The sequence below is a fragment of the Plecotus auritus genome (genome assembly GCF_963455305.1).
Source record: "Plecotus auritus genome assembly, chromosome: 9".
NCBI lineage: Eukaryota > Metazoa > Chordata > Mammalia > Chiroptera > Vespertilionidae > Plecotus > Plecotus auritus.
Window position 1 is genome coordinate 123,515,414 of NC_137783.1, and position 24,636 is coordinate 123,540,049.

Here is a 24,636-nt window from a genome sequence, read left to right on the forward strand (position 1 = left end):
GACCCACAGATATAAAACATAATCCGACTACATTTATAAAATGCAAAGCATGAATACAGAATAAAAATAGGCCAAAATGTTAATTCTAAGATTATAGATGACATCTCCTCTGGATATTTCTCTGAATATTCCTGTCCATTTAAGAAAATTCAAGCCGAAACTGGTTTGGCTCAGTGGATAGAGCGTCGGCCTGCGGACTCAAGGGTCCCGGGTTCGATTCCGGTCAAGGGCATGTACCTTGGTTGCAGGCATATCCCCAGTGGGAGGTGTGCAGGAGGCAGCTGATCGATGTTTCTCTCTCATCAATGTTTCTAGCTCTCTATCCCTCTCCCTTCCTCTCTGTAAAAAATCAATAAAATATATTTTTTTAAAAAAAGAAAATTCAAGAAAATAAAAAGCATAAAAATGTTTTTTTTTAATCACCTATAACACACCACCACTGTTATCAATATGGCATTCTGTTCATTATTTGTTAGAAAATTCATAAATATATTTTGCATATATTGCTTGCAACATTTTTAAAGAATCTTTAAAATGAGAATCAGAAATGTTGTTTAGACATATGAAGATAATGTAATGTTAAATGAGTCAAAATCATATGTACACTATGAATAAAAGAGTGCTCTGTAAAAAGACTTTATTTTCACTGCTTTGTATCTTGTCAAATTTGTGCCATGTCATATCTATTTAAGATAGATGAAAATTATTATTCTCCTACCTTCCCCCAAAAGTCCAGAAGAAATACATTAAAGGTGAAATAAATATGGGTACTTTTCTCCCCTTATCTATTATCTGATTTTTTTTTTTTTAATCCCCACCTGAGGATATTTTTTGCATTGATTTTCAGAGCGTGAAAGGGAGGGAGGAGGGAGGAGGAGAGAGAGGGCGGAGAGGAACATCGATGTGAGAGAGACACATCGACTGGTTGCCACTGGGGGCAGGGAGCAAACCTGCAACCGAGGTACATGCCCTTGACGGGTAACCGAACCCAAGACCCTTCAGTTGGCGAGCTGATGCTCTAACCACTGAGAAAACTGGCTAGGGCTATCCATCCATTTGACGTAATGTAGTTATACTACCTTCAGGATGAAAAAAATAACTTTAAAAATTCTATGCTTTCCTCAAAATCTCCATAACCCGAAGTATCTACTGTATTAGCACTTCCCCTTTAAACAACCTGAGTGTCCTCCTACTCCATCCCCCCAGCAGCCTTCTTGGCTGCAGAGGCCCAGGGAAGAGCAGGATGGGCCCTCTGGTGACTATCTGCAGCCGGGCACCGGCAGGAGCCCCTCACCCCCCATCAATGCCCGGGAGCCTTCCTCCAGAGAGCAGAGGGAAGCAGAATCACCTCCACACACCCACCCATGGTGTCAGAGTGCTGCAGGAAGGTGAACGGCTGAGTGAGAGGCCTTTGAAATGACTGGCCAGGGAGATGACTTGGCTTTTTTCCAACTGCCCCTGTCTTCCATTCCCCAGGCGCCCACTCCTCCTCCTCTGGAATCATGATGGTGATGGATTGGGCACTGGGTGATCATTCGTCACACAATCCCACCTAACCTCAGAGTCTGCAAACACTTTCAATATGTAGCGTTTCATTTAACTCTAGCAGGGGGGAAAAAATTGTGAGACAGGAATCTCCTCCACTTGACAGTCGAGGAAGATGAGGCTCCAGAAGGTTAAGGGGCCCACGCAAAATCCAGGGGACAGGGGACCTCCAACGTGCCCGAGTCAGGGACAGCTCTTCTCATTCAGGCTTTTGGCACAGCCTGAGAAGAAATGCCCAGGGGCAGGTGGGGCCTCGCACGCTGGGTGCTGCCCAGGTGAGACAGCCCTAGGAGTTCAAACTGGCCAGCTGACCAACACCAGGCCCTTGGGGCAGCGACTTAGGCTGGAGAGGATGAGCTGGCTGGTGGGGTTCACAGGGAGCAAACCTACTTAAGCTTCACAAATTGGAGGGGTTTGAATCTCAGCTCCCCCTCCTACTCTGTGACGTTGAGTAACTTACTTAACCTGTTTCTTCATTTTTCAAAACAGAGACCTTACAGTTCCCTCTGTGTAGAGTTTTTGAGCGGATCAAATGAGATGAGTATTGAGGTGAACACTTCACATGCACTGGCACACAGGAAACACTCAATAAACAGCAGCAAATACAAACGATACTGACGATTCACATTGGTGGGGATGATGCTACAGGAGCACATCGCGGTGAGAGAAAATGTGTAGCAGGGACTGCGTTAGGGGTTATAGACGCAACGAAATGAGCTTCAGTTTCTCAGTCCTTTTTCTCTTCAACATGTTCATACCGAAACTGGAGCCCCTTTTATGCTAGGTGCCTTTCCCCAAAAAATCAGTAAATAGCATGCAATGTGCTCTGAATTCTGGTGAGTTTTCATCCATAAATTATTGAGCAGAAAGAGATGATTTCACAAGACCTACAAGGCAACATCTGAGGTATAACAGAAGGCAACCATCGCACCCTGGATATGGTGCAGGGGTCTGCTCCCCACACATCCAGGCAGCAGCGTGGACAGGTGTGAATACCGCAGCAAGAGCCTCCGCACCTGGAAAGCTTGGACAGTAGCCTCGCCCTGTCACTGTGACACCTCAGACATGTTCCCTCTCTGGGCTCAGTTTCCTTGTCTGCAAAATAAAGTGCGGGACTAGCTGAGCTTTGCTGTGCCAGAAGCTCAGAGACCTTTAATCTCCAAGTTCATCTGCATGCATCTCCTTGCAGCCAAATACTGGCTTCAGCGCCCACATTCAGGCCTCACGTGTCAATTACCATGCATCTCTCTGAGTGCTGGCAAGGAGGCCACGGAAGGTGGCACTGGTTTTGATTTTCATAAAATATCTGACAGCCCTTTGGAGATCTCACCATAAAAAGACACTGGCCATCCCCAGTCACAGGTAATAACTAACGACCAATCTTGCAGAGACAGTGACCCAAAAGAGGTATCGCCAATGGCCACCAAGAAGACAGAGATTAACTTTACAGGGAGAGAAGGGAAGATTAACTTTATGGGCAGAAAGATGACAAGGGTAATATACTTGGCCAAATGCAAGTCTAGAATTGCTGTGCTGAGTTCTGCACTTTGGAATGTGAGAAAAACCTCAAGAGCGGTAATTAGACCTGAATCTTAACATCGCCACTTAATAGATGAGTAATGTCTTATAAACACTTCCACATTCAGGGTGTCACTTAATTCTCATTCACAACACACACACCCCTCCCTCCCTCCCTCCCTCCCTCCCTCCCTCCCTCTCTCCCTCTCTCTCTCTCTCTCTCTCTCTCTCTCTCTCTCTCTCTCTCTCTCTCTCTCTCTCTCATAATCAGATGAGGAAAGGGGCTAACGATGGTTGAGAGACTTGCCCAAGACCCCACAACTAAGAAGTGCAGGGCTGGCAGGCAAATGACGACTGGAGTCCAAATTCAGCCTTTCCAAGCTTATTTACGCCTTTCCTCTGCAGGCGAAAACAGAGGAGGAGAGAGCTTGTAATCAGCGTGACTTTATTGATGTGTGTAACCCAGCACAGTAGCCAAGTTGGGAAGAAGCCAGCTTTGCAAAATGTAAAAGCGAAGTCCCCAAACATGAAAATAAATGCCATAGGATGCCATTAGGGAAACATCCCTGACAAGAAGCTCCTGCTGCTGAGGCAGTGGTTCTCAAGCAGGGTGACGTTGGCCCCCAGGAGACATTTGGCAATACATGAAGCCATTTTTTATTGTCCCAACTGGGAATGCTACTGGCATTGGGGGTGTAGAAGCAAGAGATGCTGTTAAACACCCTATAATGCACAGGACAGTCCCCACCCCAACAAAGACTAATTCGTTAAAAATAAAAAATAGTCGATAGATAACACTCTCCATCTTAGCAAACTAGAGGAGCAGAAAGATGGGCTATGCTTTCAAAAAACAAAGCTCTCTACAAATATAAGGTGTATTAACATCTGGATGTGGCTTCGGGTTCTTCCAGAGTTGGCTCCAGCCCTAAAATTCACTGTGTGATCCTGGGCAAGTCACTTAACACTCTCTGTCGAATTTCCCCTGTAAAACAAGAGTTTTACAAAGTGCTGATTCTCAAACTTTCCTGTACCTGATAGTGCCCGGGGATTCTGGCTAAAATGCAAATTCCTAGGTTCTATTCTCAGAGATGAGTTTTTAACAAGCACCCCAGGGGAATCTGTTATAGATGGTTGGCAAATTTCAGTTTGAATAGCATGAGAACACTTTACCAAATAAATAAATAAAAATGTGTGTAGCTTTCTCTAAGTAGGATTTGTGAGTTTAAGAAATGGTGCCATCAGCAGCCCAGGGGTTAAATTATTGGGGGCTGTCTCTCAAGGGAGCGCCGATTCTCCAAGGCCAAGAGAACCAGGGAGGTGGCCCAACCGTGAGACAGAAGCCAAGGAATAGCTGAAACCAAAAAAGCAACCCCTACACCTGAGAGGATGCTCATGGAACAAAATCCCAGCGAAGAACACCCCAAAGAAGGTGGGGAGAGGTGGTAGGACTTAGGACATCAAGGCAAATGCATTAGTCAACAGGGAGCATAACTATTCACAAATCACTTAAAGGAACCCACAGGCAAACCCAAACACACTTAGTGAAGGGACTCTCTCACTCGTAGCAATAATTTGGTCCCCGATTAACTTCTCTGGGAAGTGGTATCTACAACATTCAAGGAAAACGAGAAGAAGTGGGGTCTTAGGGACTCCCAGCCCACAAGGGGTAACCGAGCCACCAAGGGTTGAACATTCACTACAGGCACCTGCTACGTTGAGCTGTCTGTCCTCTAGACCAGCCGTGGGCAAACTACGGCCCGCGGGCCGGATCCGGCCCGTTCGGCTGTTCTATCCGGCCCGCGGAGCCAATAGAGCGGAGAGTTCTCTTGCTCTCCCCTCGGCTCCTTTACTTTGAATTTATATTAGTTCACACAAACACTCCATCCATGCTTTTGTTCTGGCCCTCTGGTCCAGTTTAAGAACCCATTGTGGCCCTCGAGTCAAAAAGTTTGCCCACCCCTGCTCTAGACCCAATGAAAGCCATCTTCTGCCATTCACTCACAGCCCCGTCCCCACTCCTCCATCCTGCGCCCCATGCTCCGAATGTTTGAGAAAAAAGTGAATCCATGCCCTGGCTAATGACCAAATATAAACCAATTCACATCCCATTTGTTCCTTTTTGTCTTTCACCTTCCCCAAGGCATCTTCATCCTCATCCTCTCGAGGTCCCCTGCTTAACCACCAGGCAGAGTGACACAGCCAGAGCACGCACTGGGAACAGTACTAGGTACACCCATAGGGGGTTCCCACCGAGCCTGACACGACCCCCTCATTTGCCACTTTACCCCTTCTGCTTCCATAAAGGATGTGGAGCAAACTTCCCCAACGGTCATCACCGGCTTCTACACACATCGTCCCATGAAAGGAACTTGCTGATAGAACATGGCAGGCACATCTTACTCCCTGAAAATCGCTGACCACTAGAACTACCTGTGGAATGTTTTTAAAATGATGATGCCAGAGCCCCATCCCAGACCAAATACATCAGACTCTGGCACTGGGTCCCGGGCATCAAAAATGTTTTAGTTTCCCAAGGAACTATAATATGCAGCCAGGGCTGGCATTCACTCGGATAAGGCCTTGCAGTGGGGATGTGGGCTCCAACGAACAGCTAGAAGTCCCGGTGACATCCAGCCCCAAAATGAATTTGGGGTAACAATAAAGGGAAGTTTTCCCTCTTCAAAAGGAAGAAAACGCATGACATGTGAAATTTAAATGGGGGATAAAGAGCAGAGAACTAGCTGGGTTTTGCCTCGTAAACCATTGCTTCATTTCAATCGAACATTAGCACTGTATCAGGCGCTGGAGCAGGGAACAGCGATTATAAAACAAGACGCTCTGAGGAGGTAGCAGCCAGGGCATCCAGAGGCTCCTATTAAGGCCGTACCCCTGACGCAGGTGTGGAGGGAGAGCAGGAGCTGGAGGAGGTCAGCCAGCCTGGGCTGGGCCCCAGAGACGCTTTGGGCTCCAGCCATGGTTAGATACTCCCACAGGTGCGGCAGGACTCAATTCCCAGTCTGTTTCCTGTGCGACTGGCTCCACCCTGCTGGCCTATTGCCAGTCAGCTCTAAACTGCCTAAGTGAGGGCCTCCCTGCTGCCCACAAAGTTACAGCTATCTTCATTTCCCTTCCAAATTAATATTCTACTGCCCCGTAATAAAGCTGTCAGCTCCCGACAAAGGATGCTGGCTAAGAATGGTGGCCAAGGCTATTTGGGCAGTGGCTGCTTGATCCCACGGTGGGGCTCCTCCCACACTGACAGCCGGTTTCCCCTCACCAGAACGCACCCAACACCCCTCCCTGCCTGGCCGCCCTCCTTCGCCGCACATTACCACTTGGCCATTGATTGCACTTGGGACTGAAACACAATTAATCCCTGCTCCAGCCACATTCCTTTTTTTCCAGAGAACGAATCTGACAGACCCGCAGTGTCAATAGGAGAGCACCATTCTGAATGCTAATTGCCCCCACGAGTTCTGCAGAGGGCACGGGAGAGGCCGGGATGCTGGCCTCCATGGCGTGGGCACTCTCGGGTTCAGAAACCCTACCTGGCGTTATCAGCAGCAACTCGATGCAGGGACCGCCCTCCCAGTCGCGAAAGCAGTAGCCAGAGACCCTCAAGTTTCCTCCAAGGTAACATAAGGCTGGTGGCGGAGCTGTGTGCCCAGGCAGTGGGGAGAGGCGAGGGAGCCGCCTGCAGACCGTGCAGCTCGGCTCCACTCCACTGAGGAGGACCGGCAGCGGGTGAGGATTTAAAATGCAGAAGATGAGATTTAGGTTAGATTCAAAGACGAACTTCCTGACAGAGGGAAGCACTGGAAAGGCTGACCCATTACTTAAATTTCACTGGAGAGCCACAAGGGGCCGATTGTACTGTCCGCCAGGACGTGAGTGAGCTGCCTCTGCACACAATGGTCAGAAGCAGGGCCCTCACCCAGGTGGCCCACAGCCCCTAATTGTGTCATAACTTCTTTGCTTTTTAATATAAGGTAAGTGGGACAGTCTGATAATCCCACTAATACGCACTTTTAAACACACTTACCCTTTGACCAAGGAATTTCAGTTCTAGGAATCTAAGAAAGTGGTAAAAAACAAACAAACAAAAAAAAAAAACGAAAAAGAAAAAGCCAAATATTTATATGTACTGTAGGTGAAAATATATGTTTAAGTATTTTAGTGGAAGCAATCTAAATGCCCAACTAATGAATGGGGAATGATTAAGAATAGTTTGGCCCATGTAGCAAATGAATATGTTTTTAAGGACTATGTGATGATCTGGGAAATGCACATGACATCATGTTAAGTGAATAAAGCATATGAGACTGTGTATTTTGAAACTAGTATATGCACATTTCAAAAAAGAATGAAGAGAAATATACCAAAATATTAGCAGTGATCATTTCTGGGTGTGGAAGTAAATGTTTTTCTTTTATTGATTTTCCAAATATTCTAAAATAAACACATTACCTTAATAATCAGAAAATGTAGACATTAAAAAAAAAAAGAGCAGTCTGTTCTCTGACGTACCTCAGCGCCATAAATCTACTTTATCTGCATGGCCATTATTCCCAGAAAGCAAAACGGTGACACTCAATCTTGTACTTGGCAAGACAAACATATTCTTGCTTCCAAAATGGCTCAGCGAACCCACGGCAGCCACCTGAAAACCACACGTCACTATTTACCGCTGGGAAGCACAGGGTCTCCCCCTTCAAAGATGCACGAGGCTCTCATTCTGCAGCCAGACCCTCCCTTTACATCCAACGACAATGTGTCTCAGAAAGTCTGAAAGGCCAAAGAGAACGGTGGAATCCTGCAAAGAACTGGGGTTTACTGGATTAACCCTGAGAAATCTTGAACTACCAGATTTAGAGATGGTCACTATTTACTGAATGTCCCCTGTATCCCAGGAACTGGGCAAGATGCTTTCACATACTTTGCAAAGTAAGAGTCATTAACTCGATTTTACACATGAAGAGACTGGGGCTCCAGAACTCACATCAACTTGCCTCAAATCACAGACAGTAAGTGGCAGGGCTGGGCTTAAATGCTGCTCCCCTGACTCCAAGTCAGAAAAGCTTCCCTCCTCAGTCACCTCTAGCATCAGCGCTTTTGCAGGGAGCACGACTCAGACCACACTTCTTCCTTCCACACTTACACCCCACCCATCCTCTCAGTACCTAGGACAGCCCACTCACTATTTCTTGCCCACTTGCTATCTCCACCACTACCCATGGATGCAAACACACGAGCCCCATGTGGACATCCAACTCCCCAACCTGCTCCCTGACCTTTAAGGAGGACCAAGCATGGAGACTAAGCCCTCTCTGGAGGTGTCTGAAACTCTGAGGTCCTCTAGTTCACAGCAAAACCAGCTTTAGGATCTCCTCTATGCTCACAGCATCTCTGAAGCAGCAAGGACCAGAACTCAGGTCACTGATTACCGGCCCAGCGATCTTTCCATCACAGAGACAAATACTAAGAACTTGGGCTCTGAAGTCTGAAGGTCTGGACTCAAATCTCATCCCCACTACATACCAGCTGTGTGGCTTCAGGCCCGTTACTTCACTTAAGTCTCATTTTCCTCAATTACAACATGAAGAAAATAACAGTCCCCAGCTGGCACAGCTGTGGGGAGGATTAAGTGGGATCCTATGTGTAAAAAGTTAGCAGGTGCCTGGGATATTGTTGGCTCTGCTATCACACATCCCCGAAGGCATAGCAGCAAGACTCATCTATCTTATCTCCCCACTATGCAAGGCCCAAAAGGCTTTTAGCCTGAAAACAGGGCCATAAGGGCCGGCACCAACTTAGACGGAACCAGCTTTCTGCCTTGCAAAGCCTGGTCAGTAGCCTCCACCTAGTTTTCAAGTCTTACGGACTTGACGTTGAACATGCTCTTCTCTCTACCAAAAAGGCTGTTCTCTGCCCCACTTCATCCCCTAACTCCTCTCCTTCAGTGGCACCTCTGCAGTCATCTCGGCTAGGAAATCTTCCCTTACCTCCCTGGCTGGCTTAGGCCCCACAGACTCCTGGACTTACAGCCCTATCAGGGTGCTCACCACTATTATCAAAATTGGCTCTATACTTTCCTCTCTCCCCCACCAGCCCGGGAGCCACTGAACACAGGGGCTGTGCTATATTCACTGTTTGATCCCTACTACCCACCTGTATTGGCTTCCTACTGCTACGGTAACAAATTACCACACATTTAGTGGCTTAAAATAACATACATTTGTCATGTTACAGTTCTGGAGGTTAGAAGTCCCAAGATCAGTTTTGCTGGGATAAAATCAAAAGTGTCAGCAGGGCTGCATTCCTTCTGGAGGCTCCAGAGGAGAATCCATTCCTTACCTTTTTCAGCTTCTGGAGGCTGCCCACATTCCTTGGCTCATGGCCCCACATCACTCCAACCTCTGCTACTACCATCATGTTTCCTTCTCTTCACTCTGACGCTCCGATAAGGATCTTTCTGATTATACCGGGCTCACCCAGATAACCCATAACCATCTCTCCATCCCAAGATCCTTCACTGCTAAGTCCCTTTTACCACATAAGGTAACATATGCACAGATTCTGGGGATTAGACCATGGACATCTTTTGGGGAAGGGACCATCACTCAGTCTACCCTACTACCACAGCCCCTCATGCACAGCAGATGGGCAGTGGCTGCCTACCTCATGAAAGAGACCATGCTCCATGTGGTCCTAAACCACTGAGAAGTAGAACCTCTTCAGATGGTTTAGGAGGGCCCCAAAGCCGAGACCACCTGTTCTAGCCAGAATCTCCCAAAGGGGGCGCTCTCTCCATAACCTGCAACTGGGTTTCTTCAGCTAACTTGGAACAGCGCACACCTACATATAGCTTCGTGCTCCCAATCTAGGTAAACACCTACTAGTTCAGTGGTCGGCAAACTCTTAGTCAACAGAGCCAAATATCAACAAGTACAACGATTGAAATTTCTTTTGAGAGCCAAATTTTTTAAACTTAAACTTCTTTTAACGCCACTTCTTCAAAATAGACTCGCCCAGGCCGTGGTATTTTGTGGAAGAGCCACACTCAAGGGGCCAAAGAGCCGCATGTGGCTTGCGAGCCCCAGTTTGCCGACCACGGTACTAGTTGATTCTCTGAACGTTAAAAGTATGGATAGATGGATCAATCCTGAAAATCATCCAGGAAGTGCCCTTTAGAAGACTTGACAAGCACAGTGTATGTCTTCCTGGAGCTCACAATCCACACGGCATAATTACTATGTGAACAGAAGCCAAAAAGCAGCAAGATAAGGGTTCTATTGCTTACCAGCATGAGTCAGATTTGATAAATAGCACATATTATAAATACAGCACATTCTTTGGAATTCTGAAAAAAATGAAGCTTTAAATTAACAAGCTATAGAGGCAACCTAGCAATCTAACCACATTCATTTCCACTTGAACCTGGTACCTGAACAAGAAGGTATAAGAAACCAAGAAGACAGGGGCAGACTGGGTCCAGGGCTCTCCCCCCTTGTGAAATGTGGCAGGTGGCTAGGAGGAACCATGGAAAGAGCCCAAGCTGGGATCTGAACTCTGACTCTCCAGTCTATCCTGTGTGATCCACCTCTCTGAGCTTTCTCAATAACACACTGTGAGCTCATTAATACTGACCCACAGGTAAATGTTTAACAGGTAGAATGTCTCCACCAGGGGATGGCCCCTTCTTCGTGTCCCTGAAAGAATAAAGCTTGCAGGGCAAGTAAATCCTCTCTGAGAGCACAAATTGGTCTACATGCACTGTTTCCCTAATGTTATCCACACGTCGCCCACACACCGCCTCCATGGTTTCTGCCATGTCCCTGTCCAACCTGTACTTCCACTTTTTCCTTTAAATAGACCGTGCAGACTCTAGCCACATCCTAAGCAATAACTGCTGCCAAATGATGAGTGCGATGTTCTAGCTGTATTTCTCTCCAAACACACATGACAAAGTTATACAGTGTAGAACTCGAGTTCTGGCCCCAGCTCAACTAAAATCACAAATGCCCAGGTCACTTCCCTTCTCTGAGACTCAGTTTCCGCCCAAATAAGAAAATAAAGAGGATGGTCTAGACCAGCGGTCGCCAACCTTTCGGACCTCACAGACCACCGGTTGGCGACCACAGGTCTAGATAAACTTTCCATTTCCTCCCAGTTCCGAGATTCTGAGATTATCAAGTGTTCCAAATAAGCAAAAGAATCCGAGCAAGGAACTTTGTCAAAACGTAACGAGTACCAATAAAAATAATTAGCATCATTCATCTTAAAACCAGGTAGAGGAACGGAGAGAGAATTTGCTTGGAGTGATGGGCGTGTGCAATGCAGTGTGTAGGTGATGTTTTGTTGAGGTGTACACTTGAAACCTGTATTGTTTTGTGAACCAAGTCACCCCAATAAATTCAATGAAAAAAACAACAGCAACAGGTAGAGCAAAAAGAGAACGGCAAAGAGGTGGATGCTACATGCCTTTCCTCATCTTGAAAGACTGACTTTGTGCTTCTCTCTCCTGAGATCAATTATATCAGCAGTTTTTCCTAAGAGAGAGCACGTGGTTTTGTAATGGAGCAACCTGGATTTCCATCTTAGCTTGGGTGGCTGTTAATTTTATCACCTGAGGCAGCCATTTATCTTCTTCATTTCACAAGGTTGTTTGGGAATTAAGCGTAATTTGTCTAAAGCACCTGGAACAGCGCTGGACAAGATAGCTGTTTGCTTTACAATCCTGCCTCGACTAACGCAGAGTGACTGCTCCGCCCGGCCAGCATGGCTCAGTGGTTGAGCGTCGACCTAAGAATCAGGAGGTCACGGTTCGATCCCCGGTCAGGGCACATGCCTGGGTTGTGAGCTTGATCCCCAGTGGGGGGCGTGCAGGAGGCAAGCCGATCAATGATTCTCTCTCATCATTGATTATTTCTCTCTCTCTCCCTCTCCATTCCTCTCTCTGAAATCAATCAATATATATATATATATATATGTTTTTTTTAAAAAGAGTGACTGCTCCAAGACAGGAAAACGGATATGCCCAGAGATGTACAAAGAACACACAAATCTTCCCTGACAAAAACAAATGTTCCCTCTTCCTTCCAAAAACAGTCCTTAGAAATCCACCAAAATATAAACAGTGTTTGTCTGTGGTGCTTGGGCCATGATTCCTTCCTTCTATCTTCCTCAGTAATATTCTAAATTTTCCACAATGTGTACATGCTGGGAAAAATTATTTAAATTATTACAAGGATAAATGAGACTGCTTGTCTCAGAGTCAGAAAGTCAGAGATCTGGGGTTCAGGCTCCACTGTTAATATTTGGCTACCTGGCCTTCGGCAAGTCACTCCTCTTTCCAGTGAAATGACAGGACCAATACTCACTCTGAGGGCATCACCAGGCTGCCGTGGGAGCCAGGGTGCCTGGTCGGTGCTGTGAAAACCCTCCCTTTAGGCCTTTGGTCCACACCTTCATAAACATTATTGCTGTCATAAAAAGAATGAATAACCCACAAGCTGCACCCTTTTTCTTACCCTATAAACCTGCGGCACAAGTAATGAGAACGCATTTGAGGCTGGGCTGGTAACCCTCCGTGAAAGACCACCACCCGTGTTGGTGGAGCCCTTTATTCACAGGGTGTTTGCTTCTTTCTTCCTTGCATTTTTCTCTCTCCTAACACATGTAAAACTTCAGACCGGAGTGCTCACTGACAGACTGTTGGGAGCAGAGGGAAGGAGGCAAAACAGCTAACAGAACCATCAGAAAGAAAGATGGGTCCTTGAAAATGCCAATCCTCGTGGTCGGCTCTCAACCAAACATTCCCTGTCTGAAGTCAAACTAGCCATCTTTCTTAAAAGGCACCATTAGGTGAGAGAGCATATGAGGGGTTCAGTCCTACATAAATGACACTTAAAAGTCCCAGCCAGGAAGGTGCTGTGTCTCTTAAGCCCCAATTGAAGGGCCAGAGAGAGAGAGAGAGAGACCCCAAAAGAATAAATCGACCAATAAGAACCTCTTTTACTCATTTTACAAACTTATATCCAGAACTAGCCTGAGGTGTTAGGTCAACGGAAGAAATGCAGTGTGCAAACATATTTGCAGAAACTTCAATTTATTCCTACCTTGGGAGGCAGGTTTTTCTTCAGATGTATGATATCCACAGGAGGTCAGCTACCCAACAATAAGAATTACAATTCCTAACAGTGCAACTTCCTCATCGATAAAATGTGGGCAAGAACTGACTGCATCCTCCATTGTGTGAGAATTAAATGAGCTAATACACAAAAGCACTCAGAACAGTGTCTGGCACGCAGTGAGCTATCAATAATTATTTGCATGCTGCTTTACAATTTTGCATATATTATCCCACTTGACCTTAAGAACTGTGTGAGGGAGGTTGTGTTATTCTCATAAGACACAGGTTTAAAGAGATAGAAGGACTTGTCCAGAGTCGTGCAGCTAAAAAGTGCTAGGTATGAGGTTGCTCTTAGGACTAACATCCCATACTCCCAGCTGGACCAGGGACGGCTGCTTTAGCAGGAGTCTGAGCATGCCGCATTCCAATCCAACTGTGCTGTGTGCCTGCAGTCGGGGATGCACGGGTCTCCAGGGCCTCTCTGAATACCTGAGGCTGCAAAAGAGGTTTGACTTGAAGGTCGGAAGAAACTCTTCCAGGACAGTTCTCACACCTGACCCTAGGAGCCCGGTATGGCCTCTGAGGTGGGCAAAAGTGGCATTTGTAACATTCTTATTTTTTTACATAATAAAGCAACTCACAACTGCTGCTCCAAGGATCTGATAGTTACCTTTAAGGAATAAAAAATAATAGCTGCCAATGAACAGGCACTGTGTTAAACCCTTTACAAACACCTCATATAATCCTCAATTAGAGGGGGAAGGGATCCTGTGAAGAAAGGCACCCTTATCCCTATTTAACAGGCAGGGACACAGCATAGTAACAGCAAATCTGCAGAGAAAGTGCCACTCACCATTGGCCTCAACCTCTCATTTTCATTCCCCTCACCACAGGACACAGGCCTGGAATACAGAGACAGTATAAACCCGAGGGAGAAATTTTGTGCTTTTGCAAACCAAGACTGCAAAGGCCACCAGGATCTTTATTCTGTTTCTCTTGCTGGTGTGATTCAGGGCAAACCTTCAGAGCACCTCTCTTCGCCTGGGTCCTTTGTCCTGCTGCCCCCGAGGGAGCGGCTCCCGGCCACAGCTGCTGCTGAGGAGCACAGAAACAGCCACCCCCTTCCACACACCACCCCCCCCACCGCCAGGCCTCCTTGAAGAGGGGGGAGAAGACAAGCCCCGGAGCTGGTACACAAAGAGGCTGCCCCTTTGCGCAGGTGGGAGGGCAGTCAGGCCCAGGCACGGAGGCCTCAGCGGACACAGGACTCACCACAGCCGACTCTGTCCAGCACAGACACTAGGAACAGGACACATGGGAAAATCTCTAAATCAACCCTGCTCAGTTCTCTGGCCCTACAACCCATAGTAACCCTGACCCCCTCCTTAGCCCACAACCCCACAGCCTTTCGGATAACTGTCTAGCTTTCCCCATAACACTTCATGTCCTCCTGCTCATCTCACGGTGCCCCAGGGACCCTACTACCCACCTACTCTTTACAGAATCACCGTGAGTAGGTTCCTCAGGCAGTGGTCAGGCCATTGTCAATGAATATTCAGTCATGACCATCAGGCTGCAAGGTAAGCAGATAGTAAGTAGATTGCAGCCTTGGGCAGATTTCCCATAACAGAAAAAACTTGTTCCTAATCAGGGCCATCTCCAAACTCTCAACTCAGATCACCAGGGCTGCCCGCAGGTCACCCACGGAATGGGGCACTGCTGGAGAAGGAGGCACTGCAAAAGCATGTGTGTTAGGGGAGGGTCCCACTAAGTGCACAAACCCAGGTGGAGGATAGGTGGGAGTGGATGCCCCAATAATCCAGGTATTGGGATCAGCGGCCTCTCTGAAGTCAAGCTCTCCTTCCCTCAGTTCCTCCCTGAAGGCTGGGTGGGGTGAGATGGGAACTATGTGTCCCTCGGAGCCATCAGAACAGCCCAGCCTTGTAGACAAGGAAGGTGACTTCAGGTCACTGAGGAAGGAGACAGACGTGGGGTAGGACAGAAGCCTGTCTCGGAGAACCTCTCTGATACAATGCACAGCACACAGACAGCTTAAGTCTCCCTCCGTGCACTCCTCGGTCCCCCATAAGCCCATCCCCCGCTATACTCACTCTGGACCCCAGAAGTCCTTCTCCCTTTCCAAACTCCTCCCAAGAGTGTCAACTTTCAAGATGTGCTCATCTTCTCATAACACTCACTATACAGACCCATCAACCCTTTGGTTTACATGGCTGAGTCCTCTATCATAAGCTGACAAAAACAAACAAACAAAAACAGTTTCCTCAGTCTCTAAGGCAGGACACTGCTGGGGAGACTGATTTTTACCACTGTCCTCTGGGGCAAAATCTCAAGCCTACCTCCAACCAGCCTCCATCCAAATCACCCCCCCACCACCACCACCAAAGCCAAGCCCCACCCACAGCCCTCCATTTAAGCCGGGCCCCTTCCATTCCCTCTCAACAGGAGTCTGCCCGGAAATAGGCCAGCACACAAAGAGCGCACCTGTGACACTTGGGAGTCTTAGAATCCACCTCCTCCCAGCCTGGGGGGAGGGAAACTGAAACCATCGGAGCAGGAGCTGCACTCCACCTTGACCTCCTCCTTCCTCTCGGCTCAGACGGCGGGCACTGGCAGAGACAGGCCAGGAGGCCACCTGGCAGATACTTTTGCCTCTGCCCACAGTCTTACAAACCAGTGCCTTGAAAATACACGCGAGGCCACTTGTTGCGCAGGTGCGGAGGTTTCCAGGCACTGGGGCTGGGAGGAGGCAGCACTTTTCATACCGCCTGGAGCTAGCGGAGGACCCGGGCCTCACACACCTAACCTGGAAGCTTTATCAAAAAACTGCCCCGAGGCAGGGGAGGGAGAGAAGGGTGGTTTCGAAAAGCAAAGGAGGAAAGGTAGAAACTGGTTAAAAGTAGATGAAAACCGAAAGGGCCACTCCCTTTCTGCCCTCTCAGGGGCGACAGGGCAGTCCCACAGATGGGAGAAGGGGACCCGTTCCTTGACCAGAGAGCGGGTCATGAGGAGGGGGGTGTCAACATCCTTCCCAGGAAATAGGCTGCAATACCATGGGCTTAAATATTGATTGTCAACGGAGAGAGAGAGAGAGGGAGAAAGAGAAACCTGCAACCCACCAATCTAATTTCCAGATTCCCTCTCTCCAGCCTAGAGACATTAATAATTAACTTGCCTACCGGATAGCTCGCCGGAGTGTCCATAAAAGATGAGTAATGGCACGGAAGTCCCGGCCCCACGCCCACCGGCTTCTGGGCTCGGGGCTGGGGCTGGGGCTGGGGCAGGGGCTGGGGCTGGGGCTGGGGCTGAGGCTGGGACCGGGACCCGCACCGGGAACAAAGCCTCCGCATTCCTCCGGGAAGGTGTGCCTGAAACCAAACCTGTCAACAGCGAGAAGCTGACCCCTTACCTCCCCCATAGCCGGCTCCCCGGCTGCAAGGAGGGGAAGAGGAGGGGCCGACGCCCGGGCGCGCGGGGTGGAACCGATGGCTAGGTCGCCTCTGCCCACACCCCCACCCCTGACCGACCGGTGCCCCCGACCACAGCCGCTTTCGGGAAGCCGCGCAGTCTGCCGGGCGAAAACCCTGTTACCATGAACGCAGGCTCTACTTAGCCAATTCTCAAAGCAACAAGGCAGCTCCCTCGGCGCCCTTCCCGGTGAGTAACCAAAGCCGGGCGCCGGCTCAATGAACACACTCGCTGAAACTCCAGTGGCGCGTTGCGGCTCCCAAGCCGACTGCCCGCCGGAGACAAACCGGCTCCCGACACACCAGCGCACAGGCACAAAGGCACCCCCAAATGCAGCCCGTGCACCCTGCGCCCCGCCGATCCAAAAGCCCACAGCCACCCTAAAGTTACCGCACGCGGACATACCTGAAGGCCCCCCGCGGCGGCCCCTGCCTGCCCCCAAGGGCGGAGGGGCACGCGTCCCGGGGCGGGCAGCTCCTCCACTCCATGCGCCCGCTCTGCGAGCCCGGGGCGGCCACTGGTCAGCAGCGCTGGGCGACGGAACGCGCTCGGGCCTCAGCTCGCCCGCGGCGCATCGCGCGCCCTCCCCGTCCTCGCCTGGGCCTTCCCGAGGAGCCCACACCCACTTGACATCAGCACGAATCAAAGCACGTGGCGCAGCGCCAGACGGCGGCCCCCAGCGGTCCAGAGCGCGCCTCAGGTGCAGCCGCTGCTCCAGGACAGCGCGTCCGAGAGCAGCACATGCCTCTGCTTGCAGAGGATGCTGCAAGCTGTACTGGGGAGGCAGGGAGAGGGGGAGGGGAGGGGGGGGGGGAGACGGGCGGAGGGGACAGGACCTGCAGCCTAACAGCAGCGCTGCTCTGGCGCCCCGCCAGCCACCAGCAGATCTTACAGCCGGTGCCGCACGTGCCCATCGACCATGAAGACCAGGCTGCAGGTGACCCGGGTGCTGTCCACTCCCTGCCATGGAGAGCCCTGACCTTGAAGTCTCTTCCCCAGAATGACTCAAGGAGGCTCTTCTCTAAGCACCCCTACTAAACTGCAGGGGCTCATTTTGCCAAGCCAGAAATGAATGCTTGGCTGGATATGGTTGCTAACCCCATCACCCAGGAGACTGCTTTGGGGCACCCAGGAAAGCAGACCATACCTTCTGGCTTGTTTCTATAGAAGCAGCGTCAGCGGGGTCTCCTTTCCCTCTCTCTTCTCTCAATGCCCTTGGGGTCTCCTTTCCCTCCCTCTTCTCTCAACTCTCCTGGTTCTGCAGGCAATCAGAAACAGCAGCAGCCCCCACTTCTAATTCACTCAGCATCCATCCAAATAGTCAAACATTCAAGCATTTATTAAGGCTTCGCATGTGCCAGGACAGTGGTCGGCAAACCGCGGCTCATGAGCCACATGAGGCTCTTTGGCCCCTTGAGTGTGGCTCTTCCACAAAATACCACGTGCAGGCGCACGTACAGTGCAATTGAAGAAGTACCCTAATTAAGGTAATAACAATGTACCTACCTATATAGTTTAAGTTGAAAAAATTTGACTCTCAAAAGAAATTTCAATCGTTGTACTGTTGATATTTGGCTCTGTTGACTAATGAGTTTGCTGACCACTTTGCCAGGAGAAACAGAAGATAAACAACATTTCTACACTCATAGAGCGTTTAGTCAGGGAGAGTGAGATAGTAAATACAAAGCAAGGTAATTTAATTATGACAAGGGTATTAAAGGTAAGCAGTGCTATGAGAATGCACACTGGGACCCTAACCTATCTTGGCAGTCAGGAAAGGCTTCTCTGAGGAAGTGACCTTTGAACGGCTGAGGCATGAAGAGAAGTTATCCAGGTGGAGGGAAAGTTCAGACCAAGACCCTGCTATTAAAGTGTAAGCTCACTCCATTCACAGATGGAATGATCAAGCAGCAGTGAACTGCCATGCTGGGGACACCTGGGCCTTTGTCCAGGAGGGGCCATGGGGCGGCTCACCGGCCCTGGAAGAGAGTCTGGATGTCTGTCCAAAGAGGCCTTTATATCCTTTACCTCCTCCCCTGAACCATGCTCTCCTACCTCAACGGAAGAGATCTGAACAGGGAGTGGGGAGACTTGACTTCTCGCTCCAAGTCCATCATCAGTTTGCTGTGTGGCTCTACAGAAATCCCTTCCACTCTCTGGTTTCAGTTTCTCTACCTAAAATGAGGGGTTGGGCTACAACAGTGTTTCCCCACTTGTTTTTTTAAAACCCATACTCCCTTTTGGATAAATATACAAATGTCAATCCTATCCTATAGCATCTATGGCAAGCCATCAAGTCATTTATCAAAAACTATAATATTGAACAAGCTTTTAAAACTACATATGCCTTGCCGGCTGACATGGCTCAATGGTTGAATGTTGACCTGTGAACCAGGAGATCACGGTTTGTTCCAGGTCAGGGTACATGCCTGAATTGTGGGCTCGATCCCCAGTAGGGGGCGTGTAGGAGGCAGCCAATCAATGATTCTCTCTTATTGATGTTTCTATCTCTCTCTCCCTCTCCCTTCCTCTCTGAAATCAATAAAGAAATATATTTAAAAAAATAAAAAACTACATATGCCCTTTAAGTACTAAGCAATATTCTGTCTTTAGATGTCTGATGAAGATAACTTGGAGACAAGAGTAAAAGAAACCCAAAACCAAACCAAAACAAAACAAAAAAAAACATTTCCAAGCTCATCCTTTTCCTGTTATTGATCACTCTCCCTCCCACATGAACCCCTGGCCACCAGCACTTATCTTTAGCCTCCTTTCTTTTATTCTTTACAGGATAAATTGGCCAGACAATAAACAGAAGCCTTGGATCATCATAAAAAAAAAAAAAAGACATGCTGTGGAAGATTCCTTTGAATGATAATGTCCAGTGTTGCTGGGAAACAGTCAATTTGAAGGAAGCATACACAGTTCCTGGGGACAATTTAGCAATATGAATTAAAAACCTTAAAAATGTTCATCTCCTTTGAACCATTGATTCCACATGTAAGAATCTACCCTCAAACATAAGTATGGATGAACACAGAGATTTATCCACAAGGATGTTCACTTCACCATTTTTATAACAGCAAGTAATTGAAAATAACCTGTTTCTCTACCTAAAATGAGGAGATTGGTTACAGTGGAATATATGCCACTTTAAAAATGATACGTAGGATATTTACTATATTGAATAAAACAAAACCAAGGTTACAAAACAAGTGATTCCAATTGTGTGTGCATATGTGTGTGTATGTTGGGGGGACGGTTTAGGCACCTATGATGGAGTCGCGATGTTCCTTTTTCTTATTGGTTGACTCAGACCCTACCCCCTGGAGCAAAACATGATGCCACTGTGATATGTCATCCTCACAAATAAATCTATTAATCCATATTAAAGTTATAGAAGCTCAATATTAAAACAGAATGAAATAAACCTTACAGACAGGCAGGCAGAAACAGAGTTCAATTCTTTACCACCATCTACTCACCATTAATCTTACAGGTGGATTGGTTTTCCCCCAAGACTTTTCATTTCTTATAGATTTTTCTGTTGTTCTTTCCTGAGTCTAGTTCAATGGTTTCCAAACTTTAGAGTGCATAAAAATGACTGTCCATGGTGGTTTGGGATAATTTAGACTTAATAAGATTTTTTCCCCTCACATTCTGAATTTAGAACCTAATCACTGTATGAAAAAGTAAAAAAAAAAAAAAAAAAAAAGACTACCAGATGGATATTTACCAAAATGTTAACAATGTTGGATTTTTATTTCCTCCATTGGGATTTTCAAGTTGTCTGACAATAAACATATATTAGCTTAGTCATCAGAAAACAAATGCTGCCTAAAAATTAGTGGGTTAGCCTGGCCAATGTGGCTCAGTGGTTGAGTGTCGACCTATGATCCAGGAGGTCACGGTTGGATTCCTGATCAGGGTACATGCCTGGGTTGTGGGCTCGATCCCCAGTAGGGGGCGTGCAGGAGGCAGCCAATCAATGATTCTCTCTTATCATTGATGTTTCTATCTCTTTCCCCCTCTCCCTTCCTCTCTGAAATCAATAAAAAAAAAAATTAAAAAAAAATATTTTTTTAACTAAGTGGGTTAAAAAATCTCCAAAAAATAAAAACTGTCTTGACTTTAAAAAGGGATGACTCTGACCATGCCCTTCATATCACTACCTTCTGCAAGCTCTGAGACTGTCCCAGTTGGTGCCCCAACATCCAAGGACAGGCTGTACATCGTCGCTAGGAAACCATGCAGGAAAACTGGCAAGAAAATTATTTTTACATTTACCTCCTGGGCTGTGCTTATAATAATGCTTAGAAGCTTAGACTAAAGGGTCTGAAATGAAGCAGCCATGACCATCAGCTAATGGATCTGTCCCCTACCTCTGAAACTCTCTACCAAATATCTTCTATAGATAAAGAGGTAATATGCAAATTAGGCCAGGACACCGTAATGGGTCACCACCGGACAGGAGGAGGTTGCGCAAGCAGGTGAGGCCCAAAGTGGAGACAGAGACAGAGACAGGGGGGCTTGCCAGAGCCGGCACAGCGGCTCGGGCGGCCCTGGAGTGGACACAGGCAGGGGGGCCGGGGAACGCTGCGAGTCAGGCGCGGGTCCCGGTCCCCTGCGGCGCCAGTCCGGCCTGACTCCCACCACGGCTGGCGCTACGTGAGTCAGGTACGAATCCCAGCCCCCCGTGGGGTGCCCCCTCGCACGGCAGGAGGCGGGGCACCTCCTCGCATGATTTCAATCGCCCGCTGGGCCTCTAGTTCTTAATAAGCTGAGAACATGTAAGGCATATACCCTTGGTCCTAAGGAGGTTGAAAAAACTATTCAACCTGCTTTTCCAAGACCTGGTAGTGCCACCAAACACATTGGCAAGGACCACAAGGTCCAGTAGAAAAAGAATAGGCCATACTGGGCTCAGCCAGTAACTAGTTGGGACAATCTGTGCCTCCGTTTCCCTCTGAGGGAGGCTCTACTTTTCTTTTAAGGGGGTGGATACAAAGGCACTAATATAACAATGGGAAATTGTAACTCACCCCACCATTCTTTTGACATTGTTTCTGTAAATGCTGACTCTAATATGTAGCTTGTAGATAAACAGCATGTTTGTGTAAGAATCCTAGGAACTAGTTTCAGAAGATATAGACTCCGACCTTCAGTCATCCCAGTTCTGGGAAATTTGCTGACCTTCAACCATAGAACCAGAATGATGTAGAACCAGGATGACGAAGACCAGGATGATGCACACCAGACCATCACTTGACCAGTTTCGAGATCATTATTGGAATGGACTGTGCTAGCCTATGCTAGCCTACACGTAGAGAACTTTTTAGTTTCATTTTTTGTTTGTTTGGTTTTTTAATCCTCACCAAGGATATTTTTTCCATTGTGAGGGCGAGGGGCGAAGGGTGAGGGGCGAGGGGAGAGGGGAGAGGGAGAGACAGAGGGAGAGGGAAAGGGAGACATCAATATGAGAGAGACACATCAATTGGTTGCCTCCTGCATGCACCCTCACCAAGGCCAGGGATTGAACCTGCAACCCACGTACATGCTCTTGACCGGGAATTTAACCCATGACCCTTTGGTGCTTGAACGGACATTCTAATTGTTGACCCATACCAGCCAGGGTGTAGAGAACTTTTCAACCCCCTCTCCTTGGTTTCTTTGTTCTGCTTTCCCTCTCTATTCTTATAAAAACCTCTACCTAAACTGAGATGTTGAGATGGGCTTTGCGACAAGAGTTCCCCATCTTCTCAGGTGGCTAACACTTGAATAAACCTCTTTCCTTTTTCACAAGCACCTGTCTCACTAGTTTGGCTTTCGTGGCAGCAGGCAGCCGAACCTTGGTTTTGGTTCATTAAGACAAAGTGAACAGCATCATTTCTGTGTAGGGTGTTATTTAATGAAAATATATGCTGGGACTTGGGGGTTGGGGTGTACTGGTTAGTTGTGGATCCTTTGGCACAAGGTTGGTAAACAGCAATTTGCCTCATATCTCAAGCTTTCCAAGAACCTAGAGTGCTCAGAAACCAAGTGAGGGAGCTGAGGTGGCAAAAAGAGCTGTGCTGACTTTCTCTAGGGGCATAACTCAGGAACTCCTAAGGCAAGGACAGAAGGCGGGTGAGATTAAAACTCCAAGCTGGGGACCCAGGTTCTCAAAACAACCACCAGGGCAGGATCAAAGGATGAGGGATGCTTGTCTTATTTGCCACTCTAATTCAATAATCACGTAATCCCCTACCAGGCATTGCAACTTCCCAAATTCTCTGCTCAAAATAAAACACATGACTTCCAGGCGAGCCAGAGCTGCCATTAGGTTACATTTTAAAGCCACCTAGAGTCTAATAAAGCTAATTTTACTGTTACGGTGTCTATTAAAACATGGGGCCTTTGTTTAGAGTGAACAGAGGGGAGAAAAGCACAGACATCAAGGGCTAGGAATTTTGATGATTCCAGGATTATTTCTGGGAAGGAAGTCACAGGAACAAACATGATTTTTAAAAATAACAGGCCAGATGCATCAGAAGGTGCACTCTCGTACAACTATCCAGGCCCCTTGAGAGCAGGCCAGCCCTCCACAGCCAGGCAGCAGCTTGGGGACAGATATGAGGCACCTGCTTCACATCAATGGGAAATACAAACACACTGACCAAGGAAACCAACTTGGGCCTGGGACTTGGAACTTAAGGATCAGGATGGGAAAAAAGCCTATTTGCTCCACAGTCAGAGACCAACAAAAGCCACCCACATGAAAGCTTTGAGAAAATGAATAATAAGTAAATATACAGGGGTGGGCAAAAGTAGGTGAAAATAATAATAATACAATAACTCAATAAATAAAAATACAAGAATAAACTCTGTGTTTCACATACTCACAACTGTAAATCTACTTTTTGCCCACCCCTGTATTGAGTTACAGAATTTTTTTTTTAAAGCAAGAACAAAACACCCAATTAGCTAGAGCACCTGTCTATGACCAGTGATCTTCAAACATCCATTTTAATTAGAAAAACTTCAGGTGATTGTTTAAAAAAGCAGAGTCCAGCCGAAACCGGTTTGGCTCAGTGGATAGAGCGTCAGCCTGCGGACTGAAAGGTCCCGGGTTCGATTCCGGTCAAGGGCACGTACCTTGGTTGCAGGCACATCCCCAGTAGGAGGTGTGCAAGAGGCAGCTGATCGATGTTTCTCTCTCATTGATGTTTCTAACTCTCTATCCCTCTCCTTTCCTCTCTGTAAAAAATCAATAAAATATATTAAAAAAAAAAAAAAAAGCAGAGTCCAGGGGTCCATCCCCAGAGACTGTCATGTCAGAAGTCTAGGGTGAGCCCAGGAATCTGCATTTAGCAAGCACCCAGGTGTTTCAGCTGCTTGTGTCCGGAGCCCACACCGTGAGACATTCAAAGCTAAAGGGCCAGGAGGACCTAACACTCCTGTCTTCCCTTCCCTTCTAGCAGGCCTCACCCAAAGAGGCTTAAATCAGTTCATAATTGTAGCAGAGTAAACTCATTTGATACCTCTTGTGAAAACTCAACAAAACGAAATCTCAACAAAATTACAACAAAACCAGGGCGTGAAGAATGCCAGAAAAGGGAAAATACAAGTAAAGGAACCACTTAGCACACAGGAAGTCCTCTAAAACTGGAACCTATTTTTAAATCCTCACCTGAGAATATGTTTTTATTGATCTTAGAGAGAGAGGAAGGGGGAGAGAGAGAGAGAGAGACATCGATCAGGGGCCTCCCATTAGCACTCTGACTGGGGATTGAACCCACAACCTACATATGTACCCTAACCATAACCTTTTGGTGTACGGGACAGCACTCCAACCAACTGAGTCACCCAGCCAGGGCAAACTGGTCTCTTTTAAAAGGATTAGAATGGTATACTTTTTTAATATTATTTTTATTGATTTCAGAGAGGAAGGGAGAGGGAGAGAGAGATAGAAACAT

At 47.6% G+C, this 24,636-nt stretch overlaps 1 protein-coding gene across 8 annotated transcripts in view; it reads right to left on the reverse strand.

The window, feature by feature from the left end:
- Positions 1 to 24,636, reverse strand: part of PLEKHA7 (pleckstrin homology domain containing A7) — a 207,906-nt gene that overhangs the window by 114,105 nt on the left and 69,165 nt on the right. Inside the window, exon 1 of one of the 8 annotated variants that reach the window (XM_080687742.1) lies at positions 17,087 to 17,226. The exons of the other annotated variants lie outside the window; for them this stretch is intronic. Within the exon in view, the coding sequence (XP_080543868.1) occupies positions 17,087 to 17,169 (83 nt within the window). The 5' untranslated portion in view covers positions 17,170 to 17,226. Of the gene's footprint in view, positions 1 to 17,086; positions 17,227 to 24,636 lie in introns of those variants that run through there. 8 annotated transcript variants of the gene reach the window in all.